The sequence below is a fragment of the Magnolia sinica genome, chromosome 8 (genome assembly GCF_029962835.1).
Source record: "Magnolia sinica isolate HGM2019 chromosome 8, MsV1, whole genome shotgun sequence".
NCBI lineage: Eukaryota > Viridiplantae > Streptophyta > Magnoliopsida > Magnoliales > Magnoliaceae > Magnolia > Magnolia sinica.
In genome coordinates, this window is record NC_080580.1 from 85,133,883 (window position 1) to 85,157,112 (window position 23,230).

The 23,230-nt window shown below is 42.5% G+C and overlaps 1 protein-coding gene across 2 annotated transcripts in view; it reads right to left on the reverse strand.

Annotated features, from left to right (window-relative positions):
• Positions 1-6,223: 6,223 nt before the first annotated feature.
• LOC131253562 (stress response protein nst1-like) overlaps positions 6,224-23,230 on the reverse strand; it is a 33,353-nt gene continuing 16,346 nt past the window's right edge. The window contains exon 3 of one of the 2 annotated variants that reach the window (XM_058254600.1): positions 6,224-6,465. In XM_058254600.1, coding sequence (XP_058110583.1) covers positions 6,351-6,465 — 115 coding nt within the window. In that variant the 3' untranslated portion in view covers positions 6,224-6,350. Of the gene's footprint in view, positions 6,469-23,230 lie in introns of both variants that reach the window. The other variant, XM_058254599.1, reaches the window with a different exon arrangement.

Sequence of the window (23,230 nt, forward strand, 5' to 3'; positions counted from 1 at the left end):
GTGGGCAAAATTAAAAATCAATGGTGGATATCTCTTCCAAATATTAGGTTTCCTGTGTGGCCCAAGTGAAGCTTGAATATTTATATTAATTTTTCATGAGCCTAAGTTGGATTACACATGTAATGCTCCACGTGGATTTCACATACACATTGAAGTAGACCCCACAAAAATTGCGTTCCCTCTGACAATGGATGCAGATTGGGTACTACCTCCACAAGGGCCTAGCCAAAGACGGATGGTGGTGGCAGAGATCTGCAGGGACTGATCAATTTAGGGCGTGAGCCCAAAAAAGAGGCAGATCTAAGGTTCAAGTGGACCACACCACAGGAAATGGTGAGAATAAAACACTTACATAAGTTTTGGATAAAGCTAATATTTATGTTTTCCCTTCGTCCAAGTCTTTCATGGTGGGCCCTAGGAATGTTTCAATGGTGGGTGTCATTATCAACACTGTTTCCTGTGGTGTGGTTCACTCAAGCCTTAGATTTGACTCCTTTCTAGGATCATGCCCTAAACTGATCTGTGAAAATGAATGGAGGCATGGATGAAACACCTACATCACTATGGACCCCACATATACCATGCTAGGATCGTCATCTCTAGCTAGGTCCCTGTGTAAGTAGTAATGTATCGGCATCCTATGACGACCGTTTTAAGGGGAACAGATAAGGTGAGACCTTGGCTCACCCAAGACTGTTCGGCCATTACCATGGCCCCATGTTGATGTATGTTTCTATATCCATGCTGTCCATCCATTTTTCCAAGGTTATTTTAGGGTATTATCTCAAAAAATAAGTAAATCCAATTATCATATGTATAATATCTCAAGGAAATAGCCGTGATTGAATGCCCTACGGTTAAAATTTTCTTAGTGTGCACCTTAACATTTAGGTTGTGTTTATTTGCCAACGAATTGATAATATCACATAAGCATGGATGAATATCAGCTTGATTCAAAACTTTCTAGGTTCATTAATGGCCAATCACCACTATATCCTATGGCATGATCTACTTGATAATTGGATCTATTTCATTTTTGAGATAATGCCCTAAAATGATCTTAAAAAATGGATGGACAGTGTGGACATGCAATACATACATCAAGGTGAGCTCCATGGTAAGGGCCACGCCTTTGGAATCTCACCTAATCCACACGCTCAAATGGATAACCGTTTTAGAAATTCACTCTGACCCTTAGATGCATAATCCCATCTCAGGCCACAACAAAAGTAAGAGTTAGGAGAGAAGTCCACCCTTGATTTTGACTGGACCACCATAATAACTATAAGAAATACACCCTTGATTTTTACCAGGACCCCCATAATAATTATAAGAAATCCACTTCAGCAATTAGATTCCAAGAAAAACAAAAAAAAAATAAAAAAAACAAAAACAAAATTAGACTTAGGCCACAAAAATCAGAAAATTTTTTTATTCAAGTAGGCCACACCATGGTAAACAATTTGATGGGTGGGCATCGCGCTACACAATGTTTCCAAACGTATGGTCCACGCGAATAATAGACAGTTTTAGCTTTTAATACTTTTGCTTAAAATTAAGTTATTCAACTTATGATTAGATTCGATTTCCTACAAAAATAAGTTAAGAGTCAGAAAGTTTTTTATTTTTCATAAATTGTATAGGTAAATCCTTTTTCCGTACAGTAAGAGTAACCTTTGGTAGATATGAAGCGTCTAATCATGTTATTGGAATATCACATTGAAAGAGAAAGGTAGCATTTTCGGGACGTGGTTTGGACGGTGACCCCAGCACCACCCAAATAGCTGGTGCCAAAGCTCCGTGGCTCCACCATGATATATGCGCGCTTTATCAACACTGTCCATTCATGTGTCAGCTTATTGTAGAGCATGGACCCAAAAGTGTGGGAGATTCAAATCTTAGATAAACCACACCGTAGGAAAACAGTGTTGATTGAACGTCTATCATTAAAAACCTCTTAAGCCTATTGTGATGTTTATTTGTCATCCAATGTGTAATCACACCTAACTCAACAAAGAGAAAACACAAATATTAACTTGATCTAAAACTTATGTGCCCTCTAACCGAAAGTATTCAATTTCCAATGTTTTTAGTGGAAAGCCTATTATTTTTGGATCAGCGTCATGTTAAACGTTTTTTGATCAGTGGATGAAGGGAAAACACAAATATAAGCTTCATCCAAAACTTTTGTAGCACTCAAGAAGTTTGGAATGGTGGCGTTTAATGGCATAGTTCATCTGAACTTTTCATCAACTTCATTTTTAGGTCCATACCCTAAAATTACTTGGCAAAACACATACATCATAGTGGACCCCACACCACACCAACACCCAATCCGCTTCCTGTCAGGTGGGGCCCGCTCTATAGGTAATCAGTTTCGGAAATCAGGCTGGTTAACTCATCAGGTGGGCCACACATGTAAGGAAACTTGAGTATAAAGGAGAGCCGAGAGTCGAGGTTGCGAGTATTTCGACCCACCTAACCTGCCACCGCAAAGGCAATCACTTATAGCCGCCGGAACAGATGGGTGTGCGGATTAGCAAACCTCAACACTCTAATTTGGACCGTTGACTTTTTCCTCGTCCGGCAATCCTTTATGATCATGGATCTATAAAGATCAGGATTATCTAAATAATTTGATTTTTGGGTTATACCATATCCAGAGTGGTACCGACGGTACATACGGTCCAGATCAACTTAAAAGGCAGGCTTTGAACGTGTACAGTGGATGATTATGGTCCACCATGGACTTTAGTGTGAACATGCGGACTACCTTAAGAGACGTTGAACCGCACGCCAAACCTACCAAAGAAAAACTAAACGTGCAGACTCTTTTCTCCTTTCTACGAAAAAGTAAGCGCCCAACCCCTTTTTCACATTGGAAGGAGAGGTGATGTGGTCGAGGAAACCTATCCGGTATACGTGGCAGTCTCATGCGTCAATAACAGCCGACCACGGATCCAGCTATGTGGCTGCGACCCTGACCGTAGGGTCCACCTCGATGCATGCATTGTTTATCCACGCCATCTGCATGTTTTTCGGCTTATTTTAGGGTGTCGGTACGAAAAATGAAATAGATTTAAATTTCTAATTTCAGGTGGACCACACCACAGGAAGCAGTGAACGTTGAATGTCCACTATTAAAAACTTTCTAGGGTGCACTGTAATGTTTGTTTTGAAAAAACAGACCCAGGATGAAAGAGAAAAACAAATATCAGATCCAAAACTTTTGTGTCCCACGAAAAATTTTTGATGTTTAATAGCTGCTTTTTGTGGTTAACCTGAAATTTGTTTCTTCTTTATTTTTTGAATCATGCCTGAAATAAGTTGGCAAAATATATAGACAGCGTGGATATACAATACATGCATTGAGGTGGGCACTAACCTACATAGTTGATTCCGGACCGCACTTTCATGGATGGGCTTTGTTTCAACAAACTCCCACACATATTAGAAGATTTCAATGAGCGGCGTTTCTTCGCTTTACCGGATGAATGTTGTTTTTGCTCACTGCCGTAGCTTTCAAGGCCACTCATCAGATGGATAACATACTTCATCCGATGTATATTTTTACCAGTTTTCCATCAATATTACATTGAACTAGATGGATGGTTCTGATTTTAATTTGATATTGCCACGTGTCCTGTGGAGAGATGGCTCTGGCACTCTTTGAATTAAAAGACAGTGGGAGAAAAGGTGGCGTGGGAAAGCCAGTGTGAACGCCTCAAAATTCAAAAGAGGGATTAACTGAAGTGACTTGGATTAGTTAATCTAATCACGCAATTAAATATTCAATTAGTGTGGAAAACAAGCATACATGAGTCCATGACTGTGGTCGGCAAAGAGATTGAAGGGAACATGTGTGTGTGTGTTTTGCGCCATAGGCTTAAGCCATTTTTAGGCTTAAGCCATTTATGGGCTTAATCTAGACCCTCCAAACTGGGGCCCACATGTGGACAGCGCATAGTGCAAAAACCGTACATATTAAATGATCCTAACCATCGGATTGGTGGCAATCAAATGGATGGCTGAAACAAAAATGGTCAGAGGTCCAAATTACGCCGGCAAAATTGGATGGTTAAGATTGACACATCATGTGAATCAACAATGGGGCCATTGGCTCGTGTGGGTCGGCCAAGAGGCATGCCACGTGTACGATCGATGGGAGGCGATTACACACTGTTGGATCCAGTGTCTACTATGCAGTGAGGACACCTCTACACCCAACATTCGGTATCTATCACTTTTGATACGGGATGATCACATCATCATTCGGTGGTGTTGAATGAGGTCCACTGCCTGATCATCCGTTCATCCACTCACTTAAAATAGCAAAAAAAAAAATTTAAAAAGTACCAAAAAGTTGAGAAATGATGCGAGGAGATACGCAGTGGGCCACACATACATGACATCAGTTGTTTCGTTTGTTGGTGAGGCCCGAAGGACATTCTTCCTTCCTTTTGGCGCAACGGACAGAGAAGTGGAGCTTTATTCGATGCGATGAGATAACACAGTTTCTGTACTTCTAAGATACGGTGGTCCCCCACCATACACGTGTCACCCCTGCAAAAGCTGGGATATCCCAACAAGTTGCACAACAACTAGGATGACAAGTGCCGATAGATCCAGACCAACCAATTGGTGGGTCCCAGCCCCTTGCAGCAGTGAGTCGTTTGGTGTGTTGCAATATGCACCGAAATGCAAAGACAAAAGTTGCATCTCTTCTCAGATATGTCGCGCCTATTTGGTTGAGTTCGACTCGGGCTGAAGATCTCGACCAGCCCGAGTTGTCTGAGTTAACTCGGACTCAGTTGGGAATGGTAGGTGTCAGTACCACAGAGTAACCCCGGGCCAATTTACCCCTGACTAGGGCAGGTTGCAACTCAACTCAAAACCCGAGGAATCTGACCAAAGCCTCATGGTTTTTTTTTTTTTTTAATAATCATGACCGTCCATCGAGGATGTATCATTCCCCTCTAATAACAAATGTTCGTCTACTCATCCTTTTTTACCATACTGCCTATCCTTGGAGAGGTATCAGATGGACAGAATCATATATGCGTTTAAAATCCTTTTTCTTTTGAGATGTAACCTTTGAAAGGCATCGGATTGAAAGAATCATCTGACCGAAGATTTTGGTGCATGGAACATCCTTGATGGGACCTACTAGATAAACCTGCTTAAGACTCCCGAAAGCAGAGTGCCTTACCAGACCCATCCCCATCTAGTGGGCCCCATCACGGGTATATGGATTGCAACTCGACTCTTCTGCGGCTTGCAACTTGACTCTTTTACCACCCAAAGATCCAAATTTGACTAGAATTTTACCCGAGGTTTGGAGACGTCTGACGATGGGAATTTGCTGGGCATCGACCATCCACATCTGGGTGGGGCCCAGCATATGAACGGCTTATCTCGCCAAAGGTGGGTTAAAAAAGTGATACTCAGCTATTGCCTTTGGAGCAACAGCCTGCACAAATAGTGTGACCTGTGGGGCTGAGGTTCCAGAAACAGAAACAAGCCACAGCAGCAACAATAGAAGCATAGTGAACTGAGAAACAAGCTATTTTACAACCCAAAGCAACTAAAATAGCAGGATTCCGAAGCAGGAGCGGCTCCAAAAATAGTAGAGTTTCGTGGAACTGCTGCGTGAAGGAATAGACATTCTAAGGCCCTTGGAAGAAGGACAGACTGAACAGGCAATTCACGGGACATATATGCAACATCTTGGCCATTCATCAGGCAGCACGAACATTGCCTCTGACCCAAAAACCAGGCCAGCACGCTCATCAAATGGGCCACATGTAAGATAAAAACAAGCAGCCATAGAAGGATGACAAATTATCTACATTCCTACGTGAACACAGCCCACCACATGAGCTGGCCAGCCTACGTTTTGAATCAGCATATATTTGCGGCAGACCTTACCCAATGAATGTAGCATTGCTGTTGGAAGGAGACCTTAACCCTCGGCCCACTCCAGATTGAGAAGAAGAAGCAAATGGAGGGCCTCAACACAAGTGGAGCGACTATATTGAATTCTAAGGGCAGTTGACCCGGTAGTAGCATTGCATGATATATATATGTTCCCTTCTTTTTCTTTTTACCTCAAAATGATCGGGACCCGAATTACATTTGAAACGGAGACTGTAACCAGACACAGCCGAGGGATGCTGAAAAGCTCTCTGACATATGCATGGATGCATACATACCTGACTACCCATACTAATAAAGTGACCATCTTTCTCATTAAAGAAGGAAGTTACAGAGCAACCAGTTTCTGAGCTCTCAAAAGAGGCTGCTTTGCCTTTGGAACAGTGGCGGTGGTTGAGTGTCCTCTTTCTCTCTATTTAATTAAATGACCAAAGTGACTGTACATCTGGGGTGGAAAATAAGCCACCAATAGGGGGCATCGCTAGGGTTGAATTTCCGTCACCTTCCACTTGACCTTGCACAGCCCAGTCTCTACTGCAAAATCACACAAGAAAAAAGAGAGGAGAGATCATGGGATTAGAACAGGTGGTGGGACTCGAATTCTAACATCCATGTTCTACAAGAAATGTGAAGGATCTTTTCAAGCACCAAGCATCAAATCCCCAGGCACAAAAAACAGGCCATCCACTCGAAAGGTGAGCCAGATGAGTGAATTGACAGGGGCCCACACAAACCGTGGAGCATGTGGTTTAATTCATACAGTCATGACACACCTGATGAGCAATCCAGACTGATTTTTGTGCTGACTATTCTAGCAGGGCTCTTTGTCTAATAATAGAAAGAATAAAGACATGAAAACAAAGCAAGCATTGAGAAGAGCTCGACAAGATGCCAAACCCTCCACACCAAAACAAACCCATTTGAGATCAGCAGTACTTTCTAAAGAAAGCTACTTTGTGTGGTCAAAGCAAGCAACAAGGTGAATGTAGAATATTCCACTCCAGAAAGAACAACCCAAATCAATACAGTATAATTCTGCTACGATTTGCTTACAAAGTCATGAATTAGTAGAGCTTCAGCCATGTATTTACTTTAAGTTGAGGATGATAGTAGCAGAGCAGATGGTAACAAGGAAAGCAAAAATGAATTAAACTGATACTAGCATTCCTCGTATCAAGTTCCCATTTAAAGCAAAGCTAGCTTTGCAACTGCCCACTCAAAGCACGTTGAAATCAATACAAATTGAAATGTCCTAGCAACAAGGGACACCCCTCAAAATCCTCTATAAGCATCCTGCTTTTTTTTTGGATATTTTTTTGGATGGGTAAGCTGGGCTCAAACCACAGACCTCAATGATGAAACGCACCCTGTCTACCATTGAGCTAGGGGCTTGAAACTACCTGCTCTAAATTCTTGTCAAGTACATGTCAAATGGGTCCTTACTCTTGCTCCAGTGGTAGACTCTCAGGAGTTTCACCACCGGGTCAAGGGTTCGAGTACTCATAGTTGGTGAAATTCCACTAGCGTGAGTGTGTGGGTGTGTGTGTGTGTAAAAAAAAAAAAAAGTACATGTCAAATTAGGATCCTTACTCTTGCTCTGGTGGTAGACTCTCGGGAGTTTCAACACCTGGTCAAGGGTTCGAGTATCCATAGGTGGTGAAATCCCACTGCAGCGTGAGCGTGTGGGGGTGTGTGTGCGTGTTTTTTTATAAAAAACAAAAACAAAAAAAAAAAAAAAAAAAAAAAAAAAAAAAGTACATGTCAAATTACCTACTTTTGTCAAAATCATCTTCACCATCAAATTACCTACATGTCAATAAAACTATAAGCCATTCATGAAAAAGTATGTATATGTAATGTTTTTTCATGTCTGTTCTACTTGTCCACATCAAAAAATAGCTATATACTACATGTCAAATTGGGGGTTTAGCATCAGTTTCTTTCTTTTATTTCTTAGTGATACGATGGAAATTTGAATATACCAAGGTAATCCACAGAGAAAGCAAAATAGATCTACCAAACAAACTGTGCTAAGGACGAGAGAGAGCAAACCATGAAGATATCCTCAAACTCAATAGAAATGCTCCAATATAATGCTCAAATAAACCCATCCACTTCCCAAAAGACTCCCATTATAATACTCAAATAAACCAATCACCCAGAAACATTCACCAAACGACTAACTCCAAACAAATGCAGAAAGAGGCTTCAGATGGATCTAGCAACAGAATAATGGAGGAACAATTCCTCATCCCTCCAGCAAGGAATGCACATATTCGGAAATGCCATTTGCTGCTTCTTGAGGTTGTTCAAGACTCCAAGGTAAGGACTTAATTCGCTGCAGCCACCCAAGCATTGCATTCTAAGCGGGATAGGAGATTCCATTTTTTTCTTACACTAGTGCTAATCACTTAAAAGACTGAGCTGAATTTACCATCGGAAGATAATTTCCAGATTTTCTTCGCTTCAGTTGAAGGGTCGACGAAGACGTCATTCAACTTCCCCATGAACAACTTGCACGCAAACAATTCAACATCAAATAGGGAGGGTTATCAACGACACTGAGCCCCAAATAAACTCATAACAATCTTTAACCTCAGCCTCTTGGAGCAGAGGGAGCCAAAAGAGAAACTTGAATGACTCTACGAGTAGAACCTAATCAAGCCAGACATCCTTCCAGAAGCAAACCCCATCATCTCTAACAATGAAAAATTGGACCCCTTCACAAAGATGCAACCAACATTGCTAGAGATATTCCTACTTGCCTACCCAAAGTTATTCCCCATCTTGCAGATCTCCTTCCAAACAACTGATCATGTGCTCCCTAAGGGCAGCCCAGGACTCCCCAAATTTCACACTTATTATACCCCTCCACAAAGTGCCAGGCTCCACCCAAACCTCCACCATGACAACACCACTTCGCAAAGAGGCCCCAATTTCTCTCTTATGCTTCGTAACCCTATCCATCCTCCCTTCAGCTATAGAAGATCCTACCTCATGAGATGGAATTTATGTCCCTTCTCCCTCCCCACAAAACTTCCTCTACAATCACTCATCTTCTTGGCTATCTCCAGTGGAATTTCAAACAATCGAAGTACACTGAGATTCAACAACATCGCTCTAATTAGAGCAATCCCATATCAAAAAGAGAGGCAACCCTTTCCATATTTCGCACTTTTTTTTAGTAATGGAAAATTTATTAAAGGCCTGCTTGCAAGCAAGACAGGAAAATAATACAAAGAAAACCTAAAGGGATTACAACCCTAGAACTGACTTAACACAATTGGGATCAACTTTCAAGGGGGCTGCCCATTCAAAAACAGACACCTTAATGGAGAGCACCAAAGCCACGCTTGAGCCTGAAGAATCCCGAAACCGGCTCACCCCAAATGGCCCCCACATAGCAAGCACAATCAGATTCCAAATAGCCCTAACCTTCTTTCCATATTTTGCACCCTCCACAGAGCATGCTCCTTCCCAAACCTCCACCACCACTTCGCCAAGGGACACCAATTTCTCTTTTTTCCTTCCTAACCCAATAGTTCCTTTTCCATCCAATTTCTCAACATCCTCCCACTTCATGACATGGAACTTATGTCCCTCCTCATTGCTCTAATCCAGTAGCGGATTTACACTCGTAGCCCATGAATGTATTGATTCTTGTCATAGAAAAGAAAAGAAGGGTATCATATGTAAGCTAGATATAGACGAGGCATATGATCATGTCGATTGGAATTTTCTCGACTATATGTTGGATCATTTGGGATGTAAGGAAAAATGGAAGACATAGGTTTAAGTTTGTATTTGATCTGCCAAATATTCAGTGTTAGTAAAGGGTGCACCAAAAGGGTATTTCTCAACTTCTAGAGGTTTGCGGCAGGGTGATCCATTATCTCCTTATTTGTTTGTGGTGGTAATGGAGGCCTTAGGAAGGAAGGATGATGGAACAAGGAGTCAAGGTAGGTTTGGTGGATAGATTTAGGGTGAACAATTCCAATTTTCAAATTCCTCATCTTCAGTATGTGTATGACACACTGTTTTTTGTGACGAGAATGTTTCAAATGCGGATAATCTTCGGTCAATTATAACATGTTTCGAGGTGGTTTCGGGGTTAAAGGTCAACATCGAAAAAAGTGAATTATTGGGGGTGGGCCGTACTAATTTGAGGTTGAGAATTTCACAACTCAGTTCGGATGTAGGGTGGGATCTTTTCCATCTTCTAATATTTGTCTTCCCTTATGTATAGGCAAACCTGCCAAACATCTATGGAATAAAGTGACAGAAAGATTTGAAAGAAAATTAGCTTCTTGGAAGGGCAGGTATCTCTCTTTAGGAGGTAGGTTAACACTAATCAAATCAGTTGTCTAATCTTCCGATTTATTTGATGTCTAATCTAATCTCCGCAAGAACTTTCTTAGGTAGGGAGGATCTACGTCTAGGAAATTTCCACTTCCCACGTGGGATGAGGTATGTAAGCAAGTTCAGGTGGGAGGGTCAAGTATAAAACATATTGATTTAGTTAACTCTATGCTATTAGTAAGTGGGTTTGGTGCTTTGCTTATGATAAAGATTTTCTATCATCACAGATACGAGTTTGATTCCCCTCCCCGTGGATTACCCGATGCACTTGGTTGGCGGGTGATTGCGTGCAACATCCGCAATGAATAGTATCGCCTTAAAGGGGTGGGGACACCCTTTCGTCATTTTATTTTTTTATTTTTTTTTTGAAGACACAGGGTGTCCCCACCTCTTTCTTGAAGTGAGACTAATCCCTGCGGATACATGCAATTACCCACAACCACATGTATCAAGTAAAGCCAAGGAGGGGAATCGAACCCTCACCTATAGGGAGCAAACCTATGGTGAAGACCATCCATTAAAATAAATAATAAAATAATAAATCTATGGAAATATGTGATTTCAAGTATGGTGTTTTTTTTTACACACGCACACACACCCCACACACTCACACTTTCAAGTATGGTGTTGAATATGGAGGTTGGAGGACAAAAAAGTCTTCTAATTATAGGTCCTCAGTTATGTGGAAAGATATTATGAAAATGGTAGGCCACATATTCCACAATTCCTCCTTTTTGTGGTTAATGGCAAAAGGATTAAATTCTAGATGGATAGGTGGTGCGGGGGTCACCCCCACTTTGAGTCTCATTCCCCCAGCTTGCTAGGCTTAGCCCTGATCTCCATATTTTTGTTGCTGCATCTTTCTCCTTTTTCTGGCCAAAAAGGGGTATGGACCCCGCCGTTCACAAGGGATTTGAAAGACAACGAATTCAATGAGTTCCTTCTTCTCTTCTCTCATCTGCAAGGGTTCAAGGTGGCCCTGCAATCAGCTTACTCAGTTTGTTGGAGCCACGATAGCGCCAGCATCTATTCGGTTTGATCTTTCCATTATATCCTTTCCGCTCCGGAGTTGTCGTCCTCCATGACCTACACCGGGTTGCATTGGTCTTATAGCACCCCAACAAAGATTATTGCTTTTGCCTAGCTAGCTGGTAGAGGTCGGATTCTCAAGATTGACAAACTCCAAAAAAGAGGTCTTGTCCTTCCAAATGTTTGCCTTCTGTGCCTAGCGAATGCAAAATCAGTTAATCACTTGTTGCATTGTCCAAATTTGGAATGGTATTCTCCAGCAATTGGAGGTGTCATGGGTTGTCCTAGATTCTGTCGAGTGCCACCTTAGATCTTGGGATGTTGGTGGCAAAGGAAAACCCGAAAAGAAAAGGAGGAGACTCGCGCTCCTAGTTGTTTTGTGGCTTATTTGGTGTGAGCGAAATAGGCGTTGCTTTGATAACAAGAAGGCTTTGGCCTAAGGGGTTTTGTGTAAAGCTATTATATTGATCAAGGAGTTGGCTCCTTGATCCTACAGGTTGGGTTTGAGCCTGTGGGTTGTTGTATTTAATTGTGTTGCTACTTTGTTTAGTTTTGTTTGCTGTTGTCTTTTGCCGCTTTTAATAATATTTGTCTTTCAAAAAAACTGCCCTAATTAGTTGTGGTTAAGTTGGAAAAGATCATAAGAGACTTTGTATGGCAAGGTTGGGAAGATAATCACAAATTTCATTTATTAAAGTGAGAAAAGTTGTGTAGGCCGACGTCTCAAGGGGGTGTAGGTTTGAGGAGCTTGGAGTCAATGAATTTAGTTTTGTTGGGAAAGTGGGTTTAGAGGTTTGGGGTTGAGGGTAGTCTTTGGAGAGGTGGTAGGGAGAAAGTAAGGGGTTGAGGATGGGAGTAGATGGACTAAATCTTCTTCTTTGTATAGGGCTTCATCTATATGGAAATCGATGAATTTGTTGAAAAGTAAGGTTTGGGAGGGAGTGGGTTTTTTATGCAGGTGATGGCAAGAAAATTCAATTTTGGGAGGATTTGTGGTTCAGGGATAATCAAAAGTTAAATGTGGCATTCCCTCGTCTAGCAAACATATCTTAGCAAAATATCTCAATTGATCGTTGCTTTTCCATTCAAGGTGAGGATATTATTTGGGCACCACCTTGTAGAAGAAATTTGAAAGATAAAGCGGTGGATGATTTAGTTGGGTTGTTAGATACGCTTTCTAATTGCCGTCCGTCTTCTACAGATTCATATTCTTTAGTGTGGTTAAAAGAAACGTCTAAAAATTTCTCAGTAAAATCCTTCTATGAGATGGTTGTTGAGGATCATAGTGAGCATCACGAGTATCATACGGTCCCTGTTTGGCGTTATGGTGCTCCTTCAAAGGTGGGAGCTTTTGCTTGGTTAGTGGGAAGAAACAAGGTTCTTACAGTGGACAATTTGTGCAAGTGCCATATGATAATTCCAAATGTTTGTTTATTAAGTTTCCAAAAAAAAAAATTTATGTTTTCAAGATGAAGAATCGGTTGACCATCTCTTTATTCATTGTCCTTTTGCTTCAAAGATTGGGGTAGGTTTTTTCAATTTGTTTGGAGTTTCATGGTTTGTTCTAAGATCGATTAATCAGTTCTTCTTAGCTTGGCATGGAAGGGGAAAAGGGAAAGGTGGGAAGTGGGTATAGCATTTGTGCTTACTAGCAGGGTTATTAACATAGGGGCATTTTCACACTGAGCTCGAGTGGGGTTGCCTATGGGATTGACGCAGGGGAGGACGTGAGGTCGAGCACCGTCTTCCTCAAGAGGATAACTATTCCGAATCCACGGAACTTCTCTGGACTCCTCACAGAGACTTCTCGAATCCACGAGGAAAGAGAGCAGAAAATAGAAATAAATTCTAGTAAATTCGAAATTGATTAATGAATGAGTAAAAACGAGTTCACAACCCTTTAAATAGGGGTACCAAGCAATGGAAAAGAAATCAAAATCAAACTACAACTAAAACTCCTAGAATCCGCGACTTACTATAAATAGTAAACTTACTATTTATAGACGGTCGTGATGTCTACTAGTGCACAAGGTTTTCGGCCAAAAATAGTAAGTGTCCTATTTGGCTTCACCAAACCGTTCTCCTAATTATTCTAAGCTCTTTTCACGTTGGGCGCAACTCCTAAAGCCCGACGGATGAAGAGTTATAATCAAACTAAAACTTACTATTTATAGTAAAAACGAAATTAAAACAGGGAAACGACCGTTGATCAAGGGGTTTTTCCCAATTCCGGGCTGCGTAACCCGGCGTAGCGGAGTTGGTTGGCTGAAGTAGCTCGTTCTACCCCAACATCATATATTTTACGTCAGATAACTCATTCCGAATTGCGAGATACGCCCGATCTAAGGTCCGATGGTCCGGATCACTTCTGTCGTCGACCGGGCCTTTTCTGATCCATCTTGGCCATGAAACTGTCCGCGACCCACTCTACATCAGTCTCCTCCACTTCAAAAGAACTCGTCCTCAAGTTCTCATCCTGTGCTGGTTCATGATACTTGGTCAGGTCCGCGACGTTGAAAGTCCGTGAGATTGTCATATCATCTGGAAGATCAACAACATAAGCGTTGTCATTGATCTTTCGGATGATTGGTAGCGGTCCAATCTTTTTATTCTTCAACTTGTTGTACGTTCCGGTCGGAAATCGTTCTTTGCACAGATGGACCATTACTTGGTCGCCCACCTCGAACACTTTTTGTCACTGATGCTTGTCCGCTTGCTCATTGTATTTTTTGTTCGAGGCATGTAGCTTGGTTTGTACCTCCGCATGAATGCCCATGATCTTGTCAGCCATATGTTCCGCTGCAATGCTCATGCCTGGGAGCTGGGGCAGAGGGACCAAGTCTAGTGTGTGGCGAGGTACTCGTCCATAAATAACATGGAACGGGGATTTTCCTGTCGAGCGGTTCACCATGTTGTTGAATGCAAACTCCGCTTGAGATAAGGCCAAATCCCACTGTTTCGGTTTTTCTCCTGAAATATATCGAAGGAGGTTTCCCAACGTGCGATTCACAACCTCAGTTTGACCGTCAGTCTGTGGGTGGTAGGCGCTGCTGAACTGAAGTCGTGTATTAAATCGAGTCCACAAAGTCCGCCAAAAGTGGCTTATGAACTTCGTGTCACGGTCAGAAGTAATAGTCTTGGGAAGCCCGTGTAGCCGCACAATTTCTCTAAAGAATAGATTCGTCACGTGTGTTGCATCGAGAGTTTTCTTGCATGCAATAAAGTACGCCATCTTGGAGAAACAATCTACTACCACGAACACCGAATCCATGCCGAGTTATGTTCGTGGGAGATCAAGCACGAAGTCCATAAATAAATCCTCTCAAGGGCCGTCAGGCACAGGTAACGGAGTGTAGAGGCCCGTATTATGAGATTGCCCCTTAGAGGTCTGACAAATATAACAACGTTGGACTGCATTTCCCACATCACATACCAATTGCGGCCAGTAATACCGTTCTTCCACAAGAGCTTGCGTCTTGTCTTGCCCAAGGTGTCCACTGAGGCCACCTCCATGTAGCTCTTGGATTATCTGTTCCCTTAACGAACTGTTTGGGATGCACAGTCGATTTCCCTTGAAAAGGAACCCGTCTTGCATATGTAAGTCACCGGGGTGACCTTCTTGGCATCTAACCCATGCGTCTTTGAAGTTGTCGTCATCGGCATATATGTCTTTGAGGCGCTCGAACCCAACAACCTCATTGCTCATAGTGACTAACAAAGTTGCACGGCGACTCAGTGCATCAGCTACTTTGTTCTGTTGCCCTGACTTATGTTTTAGTATGAACGTGAATTCCTACAAAAACGAGATCCATCTAGCATGCACGCGGTTAATGTTAGCTTGACTATTAATGAATTTGAGAGTTTGATGGTCCGTGTAAAGTATGAATTCCATTTGAATCAAATAATGTCGCCAGTGCCACAATGCCTGGACCACCGCGTATAACTCGATCTCATATGTAGACCACTTCTTGCATACATCGCTAAGTTTCTCGCTGTAAAAGGCTACCGGCCTACCTTCTTGAGACAAAACTCTCCCAATTCCAACATATGACGCATCACATTCAACTTCAAACAGTTTGTCGAAGTTGGGAAGTACAAGAACCGGGGTCGTGGATAATCTGCGCTTGATTTCGACAAAGCTCCTGTCGACTTTGTCACTCCACTGAAACTGCTCTTTCTTCATGCAATCTGTGATTGGTGACACAATGGTACTGAAATTTTTCACGAACCGACGATAAAATGTCGCCAGTCCATGAAAACTTCGCACTTCGTGAATATTTGTAGGAACCGGCCATTCTCTGATTGTCTTCACCTTTTCCTCATCCACCCGAATGCCCGTGGATGTTATGACAAAACCCAGGAACAATAGGCTATCAGTCATGAAGCTGCACTTTTTTAAATTGAGGTACAGTTTATTTTTAGTGAGCACTTGAAGGACCTTCTTGAGGTGTTCCATATGGGTGGTTTCATCTTAACTGTATATCAAAATATCATCGAAGTAAGCTACAACGAACCGCCCAATGAAAGGTTTCAGAACTTGGTTCATCAATCTCATAAATGTGCTAGGCGCATTCGAAAGACCGAAGGGCATGACCATCCATTCGTATAATCCTTTCTTGGTCTTAAAGGCCGTTTTCCACTCGTCACCCAACTATATTTGAATCCGATGGTAGCCGCTCCTTAGGTCCAATTTAGAGAATATTTTTGCACCATCTAGCATGTCCAGCATATCGTCCAACCGTGGTATAGGAAACCTGTATTTTATGGTGATTTTGTTGATGGCTCGGCTGTCGACACACATGCGCCAACTCCCATCTTTCTTTGGAGTTAATAGAGCTAGTACAGCAAATGGACTCATGCTCTCTCGAATAAGACCCTTACGGATCAACTCCTCTACTTGTCCCTGCAGAATCTTGCACTCATTCGGACTCATTCAATAATGGGGACGATTAGGTAAACTGGACCCAGGGACAAAGTCGATATTGTGTTGGATATTCCGCATGGGGGGTAACCCATCGAGAAGGTCATCGGGCCAGATTTTTTTGAATTCATGTAGCAAGGGCCTTAGTCTTTCAGGGATGTTGGTAGGCTCGAGTTCCCCTTTTACAATTAATGCATAAGTCTGTCCTGTTTCCTTAGATTCTTCCACGAAATACCGTATGGTTAAGAGAAAACGGCCCTCCACTTTAGAAGTTTCAGGTGGTCCCTCTGGATCCATAGGGGCCAATATGGTCTTCCGGCCGTCCTTGACGAAGATATATATATTATCTTGCCCTTTATGAGTGGCGTCACAATCAGATTGCCAGGGTCGACCGAATAGTATGTGACATGCTTCCATGTCAACTACATCGCATACTACTTCATCCTTATAATGTTTGCCAATTGAAAAGGATATGGTGCACCATGCAGTTACCTTTGTTTCGCTGACCTTCTTGATCCAACCGATTGTATATGGAGAGGGATGACACTCTGTTTTCAATTGCAATTTTTCCACCATGACCTTGGAGACGATGTTCTCGCTGCTCCCACTGTCAATGATCACGTTACAAACCTTTCGATTTACCGTACACCTAGTGCAGAAGATGTTATGCCGCTGCGGATGCACTTCTTTTCTTGGCGCATATAATAGTCGCCTCACGACGAGCGACTCGCCGTGATCTTGTTGAACCCAACCTGAATCATCTACCTCGTCCTCGGTAGTATGCTCCTGTTCTTCAATATCTGGATCTTCATAAGCGTTATCAGCACCACCATCATTGATGGCAAGGTTTGCCGCAGTCGATACGCCCCTTTAGGGTCTATCTTGCCCGCTTCCCTGATCTCGGTTCTCAAACGTAAGAGGTTGAGTGCGTGCTCCTACGGGCTCCTTCCCCTTAGGCTGTGCAGTTCCCTGGGGCAGACCTGCCACAGGGATCCTTACAGTAGGATAGGTCCGTGTGTTAGGACGTTCAAGTTGCGCTTCTGCCCGAGTAGTCAACTTGATCGCATCATTCATCGTCCAGACGGACTGCATCTGGACTCGGATCCTGGATAGCCATATGCAATCCACCATTGAATCGGGCGACTTGCTGTAATTCAGTCTCGACCAAATCGTTACGCGCCGCTAGGCGGTAAAATTTTTCTGCGTATTCTCTTACCGACCGACTACCCTGTCGACAATTTTGGTATTGTTGGAATAATACCTGATCGTAATCGCTAGGGAGGAATTGGGCACATAGTAGCTACTTCATCCGCTGCCAGGTGCGGATTGGTGTTTTCGTCTGCCTGGTTCGCGCGAGTTGCAGTTGTTCCCACCAAGCTGAAGCTCTTCCTTTCAACTTGTAGGCCACAAGCTTGACCTTCTTTGCTTCAGGGATGTCCATATAGTCGAAAAATCGCTCAACTTCAGAAAGTCAATCGAGGAAATCCTCATGTATAGTTGGCCATTGAAGCTAGGAATATCAACCCTCATCTTGAATTCTCGATCCGTTCGATCTACTCGATCGTCGCCATGTCTGGGGTGTTGGAAGATTATGTCGTTGATTTCCTCCTCACTGGAGCCCCCTTCCTCAGGAATGACCCTTGGATGCACTGCCGGTACTATCCTGCGATCAAGGCGATTAATTAGGGGTGGAGGATTGCCACCAGGAACACGGAGTTGCCTTAGATTTTCCGCCAAGAGATCCGCTATGCGGTCGATGGAAGCCTGCAGCCCTTGCATGGCTTGCTGATTCTCTCGTTGCGCTACTTCCACTGGTCGGTGGACATTTAAGTCTAGAGAGCAGGTTACTTAGCCATAGATAGGGCCCACCAAGATGTTTGTGATAAATCCCTGTGTCCATCTGTTTTGCGACGCAGGGGAGGACGTGAGGTCGAGCACCGTCTTCCTCAAGAGGATAACTATTCCGAATCCACGGAACTTCTCTGGACTCCTCACAGAGACTTCTCGAATCCACGAGGAAAGAGAGCAGAAAATAGAAATAAATTCTAGTAAATTCGAAATTGATTAATGAATGAGTAAAAACGAGTTCACAACCCTTTAAATAGGGGTACCAAGCAATGGAAAAGAAATCAGAATCAAACTACAACTAAAACTCCTAGAATCCGCGACTTACTATAAATAGTAAACTTACTATTTATAGACGGTTGTGATGTCTACTAGTGCGCAAGGTTTTCAGCCAAAAATAGTAAGTGTCCTATTTGGCTTCACCAAACCGTTCTCCTAACTATTCTAAGCTCTTTTCACGTTGGGCGCAACTCCTAAAGCCCGACCGATGAAGAGTTATAATCAAACTAAAACTTACTATTTATAGTAAAAACGAAATTAAAATAGGGAAACAACCGTTGATCATGGGGTTTTTTGCAATTCCGGGCTGCGTAACCCGGCGTAGCTGGGTTGGTTGGCTAAAGTAGCTCGTTCTACCCCAAAATCATATATTTTACGTCAGATAACTCATTCCGGATTGTGAGATATGCCCGATCTAAGGTCTGATGGTCCGGATCACTTCTTTCGTCGAGCGGGCCTTTTCTGATCCATCTTGGCCATGAAACTGTCCGCGACCCGCTCTACATCAGGGATGCAGGGGCACACTTGGGGTGGGCGGCCCGTGTGAGGCAGGTGATTCGTGTGAGGCGGTACCCATGTGATTTGGGGCCCATAGGGGAGTTCGGCCGAGGTGCTAACCCATGAGATGTGGGGCCTGGGCTATGAGATAAAGGGATTGATTCGGGCTATGAGATAAAGGGATTGATTCACCATGCTCCAACAGTTTAAGCTTTTAGAGTAAGTGGTTAATTGTCCTACATTAAATTGGTATCAAAGCGGGAGGTCTCGTGTTCAAGACTCCTCACCGGGGGTGATTAATGCAAGGGCATTTTCACACCGGGCTCGAGTGGGATTGCCTATGGGATGCAGGGGCACACTCGGGGTGGGCGGCCCGTGTGAAGCGGTACCCATGTGATTTGGAGCCCACGAGGGGGGTTCGGCCGAGGTCCTAACCCATGAGATGTGGGGCCTGGGCTATAAGATAAAGGGATTGATTCGCCATGCTCCAACAGTTCAAGCTTTTAGAGCAAGTAGTTAATTGTCCTGCATCAGTTATGGTGCATTTGGTTGGAAAGAAACGAAAGGCGTTTTAGAAATAAGAGCAATCTCTTAGAAATTTTCAACCAGGCAAAGAGGACTGTTAAGGAATGGGCGCAAGCAGCAGATATTTTAGTTTTTGATCGATTTACAGATAGTTGGTCAAAGTTGTATTGTGTTTTTAGTTGTATTTTTCTTTTTTCCTTTTTGTATTCTTTGGCTTTGGCCTTTCTTAATAAAATTGATTATCACCTCCAAAAAAGAAAAAAAGAAATCTTACGTCCCTCAGCCCCTTCCAAAAAAAATAAAATAAATAAATAAATAATCCTCTGCAATCGTTGTATCTTCTTAGCTTCATTTGTTGGCATTTTAAACAATGAAAGGGAGTACACTAGAAGATTCAACAATGTTACTTTAATGAGAGTGATCCGCCCTCCTAAAGAAAGGTTCAAACCTTTCAATCTTGCTAACTTTTCTCCATTTTCCCTAATACAGGTCCCAGAAGAATGCCACTTTAGGATTTGCCCCCAAAGGGGGAGCTAAGATAAGAGAGGGTGTGAAATAATCTTACATCCCAACTGTGCCACCAAGAGTTTCTCATCTTTTCAACCCAAATACAAAGCACCTGCCGCTTTTAGCATGAGAAAGAGGATTTAAGTGCAAGAGTGAAGCTTTGTTTTCAAAGTTTTTGCTAGTGTAAAGGTCAAAGCGAATGGGAGCAGGGGTGAATCGGAATGGAAGTAAAAGTGGAAGCAACAGCAAGAGTGGGAGCGTGCATCTAGATATGCAAGTTCAAAGTGGGAAGCGGGACCAACACCTTAGTATGAGGCTTGTGTAACCAAGGATGTATCGTTCACCCTCGAGCAATGAGATGTTTCATAACACAAGATTCCCTTCCAATATACCAATTGTTATGAACAATATCTCCATTCATTGACTCTTCATATTGCTAGGTTCCCAGCCGATCTTATTACTAAAGCCAAGGACTTTCCCTTGCTTCAAACGTCTTAAATTTTGATCCTTAAAAGGCAATATTGAGACTTCCATGACATCTTCTCGAAAACAATGTGTTCCTTTCACGAATATGTTGTGTCCTAATCATATAATGAATGCATGTTATTAAAACACGCGCGCGCGCACACACACAAAAAGAAGAAGACATGTATCTATTGTTATGAAACACACCAAATATCATCTTTGTATGACTTATTTGGCCATGAAAGACGGCAAACATGATTGTGTGACTCTCATGTTTCCAATTTATTACCCCTTTAGACCACATTATTTTGTCAAATTCCAGCATCTTCTACAACCCAACTTGCATATATCCACTAATTCCATATATTTATGATATTTTTACTGAAAATTTCCTCTTAAATATTAATTATACCATAAAACGCCATTAAATTCAATATTTACCAAATCATACTTGCTTATTTATAGGTGAGGGTAAAAAGACGATCTTACCCATCCATTCTCATCTATATCCTCTAACATGGAGAGCCGTCACCACCGAATCCGCTCTCATCCCGATGGTCTCCTGCCAACTAAGACTTGTAAAGAGCTTGGATGACAACGAAGGGGTTGGCCGCATGGAGTGGGACCCATTTTCTAAATCCACTCCGACCATCAAGCATGTGACACATTTTTAAGTGTAGGGCTCAAAACTCATCCCCATCTGTTATTCAGCTAGACCAAGCAATTGAAAATGGTGTATAGGGCGACACCAACCCTCCAAACTATTTCCCTCGGTGTGGCCCGCCTAAATCACAGATTGTCTTGATTTTTGGGCCCTAGGTCTAAATGTTTTTGTGGCATCAAATGGTTCAAGTGGATTTCACATGATCATAAAGTTAGGCCTGGTAAAATATCAACGGTGGGCATCTCTCTCCCAACCGTTCCCTTTGGTGTGGCCCATCTGAATCACAGGTCAGGCTGATTTTTTGGACTAGGGCCTAACATGGGATTACACGTTTAATGATTCTAGTGGATTTCACATACCACTCGGGTGTGCATTCCATAATTTTTTTATAACATGCGATGGAAAGTCGATTGCCTGCAGCACCCACCCCCACGGATATTCCCATGTCACGATCCTGCCAAAGCTCTATGGGACCCACCATGATGTATGTGTTTTATCTACACCATCCATCTTTGCTAGCTCATTTTAGTGCACAAGATCAGACATAAATACAGATCCAAAGCTCTAGTGGACCACACCAAAGAAAAAAGTGGGGATTGAACGCCCACCGTTGAAAACTTCTTAAGGGCCATAGAAGTTCTAGATCAAGCTTTTTTTTGTGTTTTCCCTTCATCCAAGTCTATGTGATATTATGAACATTTTGGATGGCAAATAAAACATCACGAGGGCCCCAGGAAGGTTTCAATGGTGGGTGTTCAATCCCCCACTATTTTTTGTGGTGTAGTCCACTTGAGCTTTGGATCTACATCATTTTTGGGCACATGCCCTAAAATGACCTGGAAAAAATGGAGGGACGGAGTAGATAAAACACATGTCACGGTGGGCCTCGAGCTTGGCCTTGTCATGCCACACGATATCTCCGGAGCAGGTGATGCAACTCACTTACGGAAATCTTGTCCTGGGGGACCGCCGCTGATTTTTGGCAAGGCCCACTGTGATGTGTATTTGAAATCCACTCGCACTATTAGATGTGTAATCCTACTTTAGGCTCACAACCAAAAAATCAGGTTGACCTATGATTCTGATGGACCAAACCAAAGGAAACAATCGTGAGAGAGACATCCACCGTTAATACTTTATAGAGCCCACCATGATGATTATGTGAAATCCACTCAAACCATTAGATGCCAAAAGAACATTTAAGACCCAGGGCCCAAAAGTCGTGAAAATTCGTGATTCAAGTGGGCCACACCAAGGGAAACAATTTGGAGGGTGGGCATCACCCTGTACACTATTTCTAATCGTATGGTCCACCTGAATCACAAATGACTAGTTTTTAAGACCTACACCTAAAATTGGGTTTATTAACTGGTGATCGAATTGGATTTTGGAAACACATTAAGTTAAGATCCATATAGCATCCAGTTTTTGTAGTCCTAATTTCCTTCTGAAACAGCAAGGTTTTTGTTCCGCATATATCGTTGTAAGGGTATATTAGACTTTTCACCCACTACCCGCACAGTTCCAAGGATGTTTTGGTAAATATGAAAAGTCTAAGGTCATTTTTGGAATATCATGAACTCATAGGAATTTTCAGGTAAAAACCTCCATATTTATAACTCTGCTAAAACTAAAGAGAAGAAATATATATATATATATTCTCCCTAAAACATAAAGAGAAGAAATTCACTGAAAGGATAAGGTCCTGGGCTAGACCACTTTACTTTAGCTTTCTTTTGGTGTTCTAGGAAGATCTAAAAGGAGAGGTGATGGAATTCATCAATGACTTTTACTCAAGGAGTTCTATGGCAAGGAAATGGGTGACTCCTCGATTGCCCTTATTCCACAAAAAAAAAAAAAAAAAAAAAAAAAAAGGATCTGGAAATTTGTTTGATTTATCGATAAGCCATAATAGCAATCCGCATAAAATCTTCTAGACTATGAAGCTCATTAGGAACCATCATTTTTCCATCCCAAGGGGCATTCATAAAGAGTTGCCTCTGTGTGTGTGTGTGTGTGTGTGTGTGTGTCGGGGGGGAGGGTGGTAATTAATCAAAAGACCATTACAACCTACATCGTAACGGCCAACCCATTATGGCCATCGTTACCATTATTGAATACCTTATTTGGGGGATCTAAGGGATTATGATTGGGGGATTCACCATCTCCTCGTGATAATGGCATAAGCTCTCGAAATTTTGGAA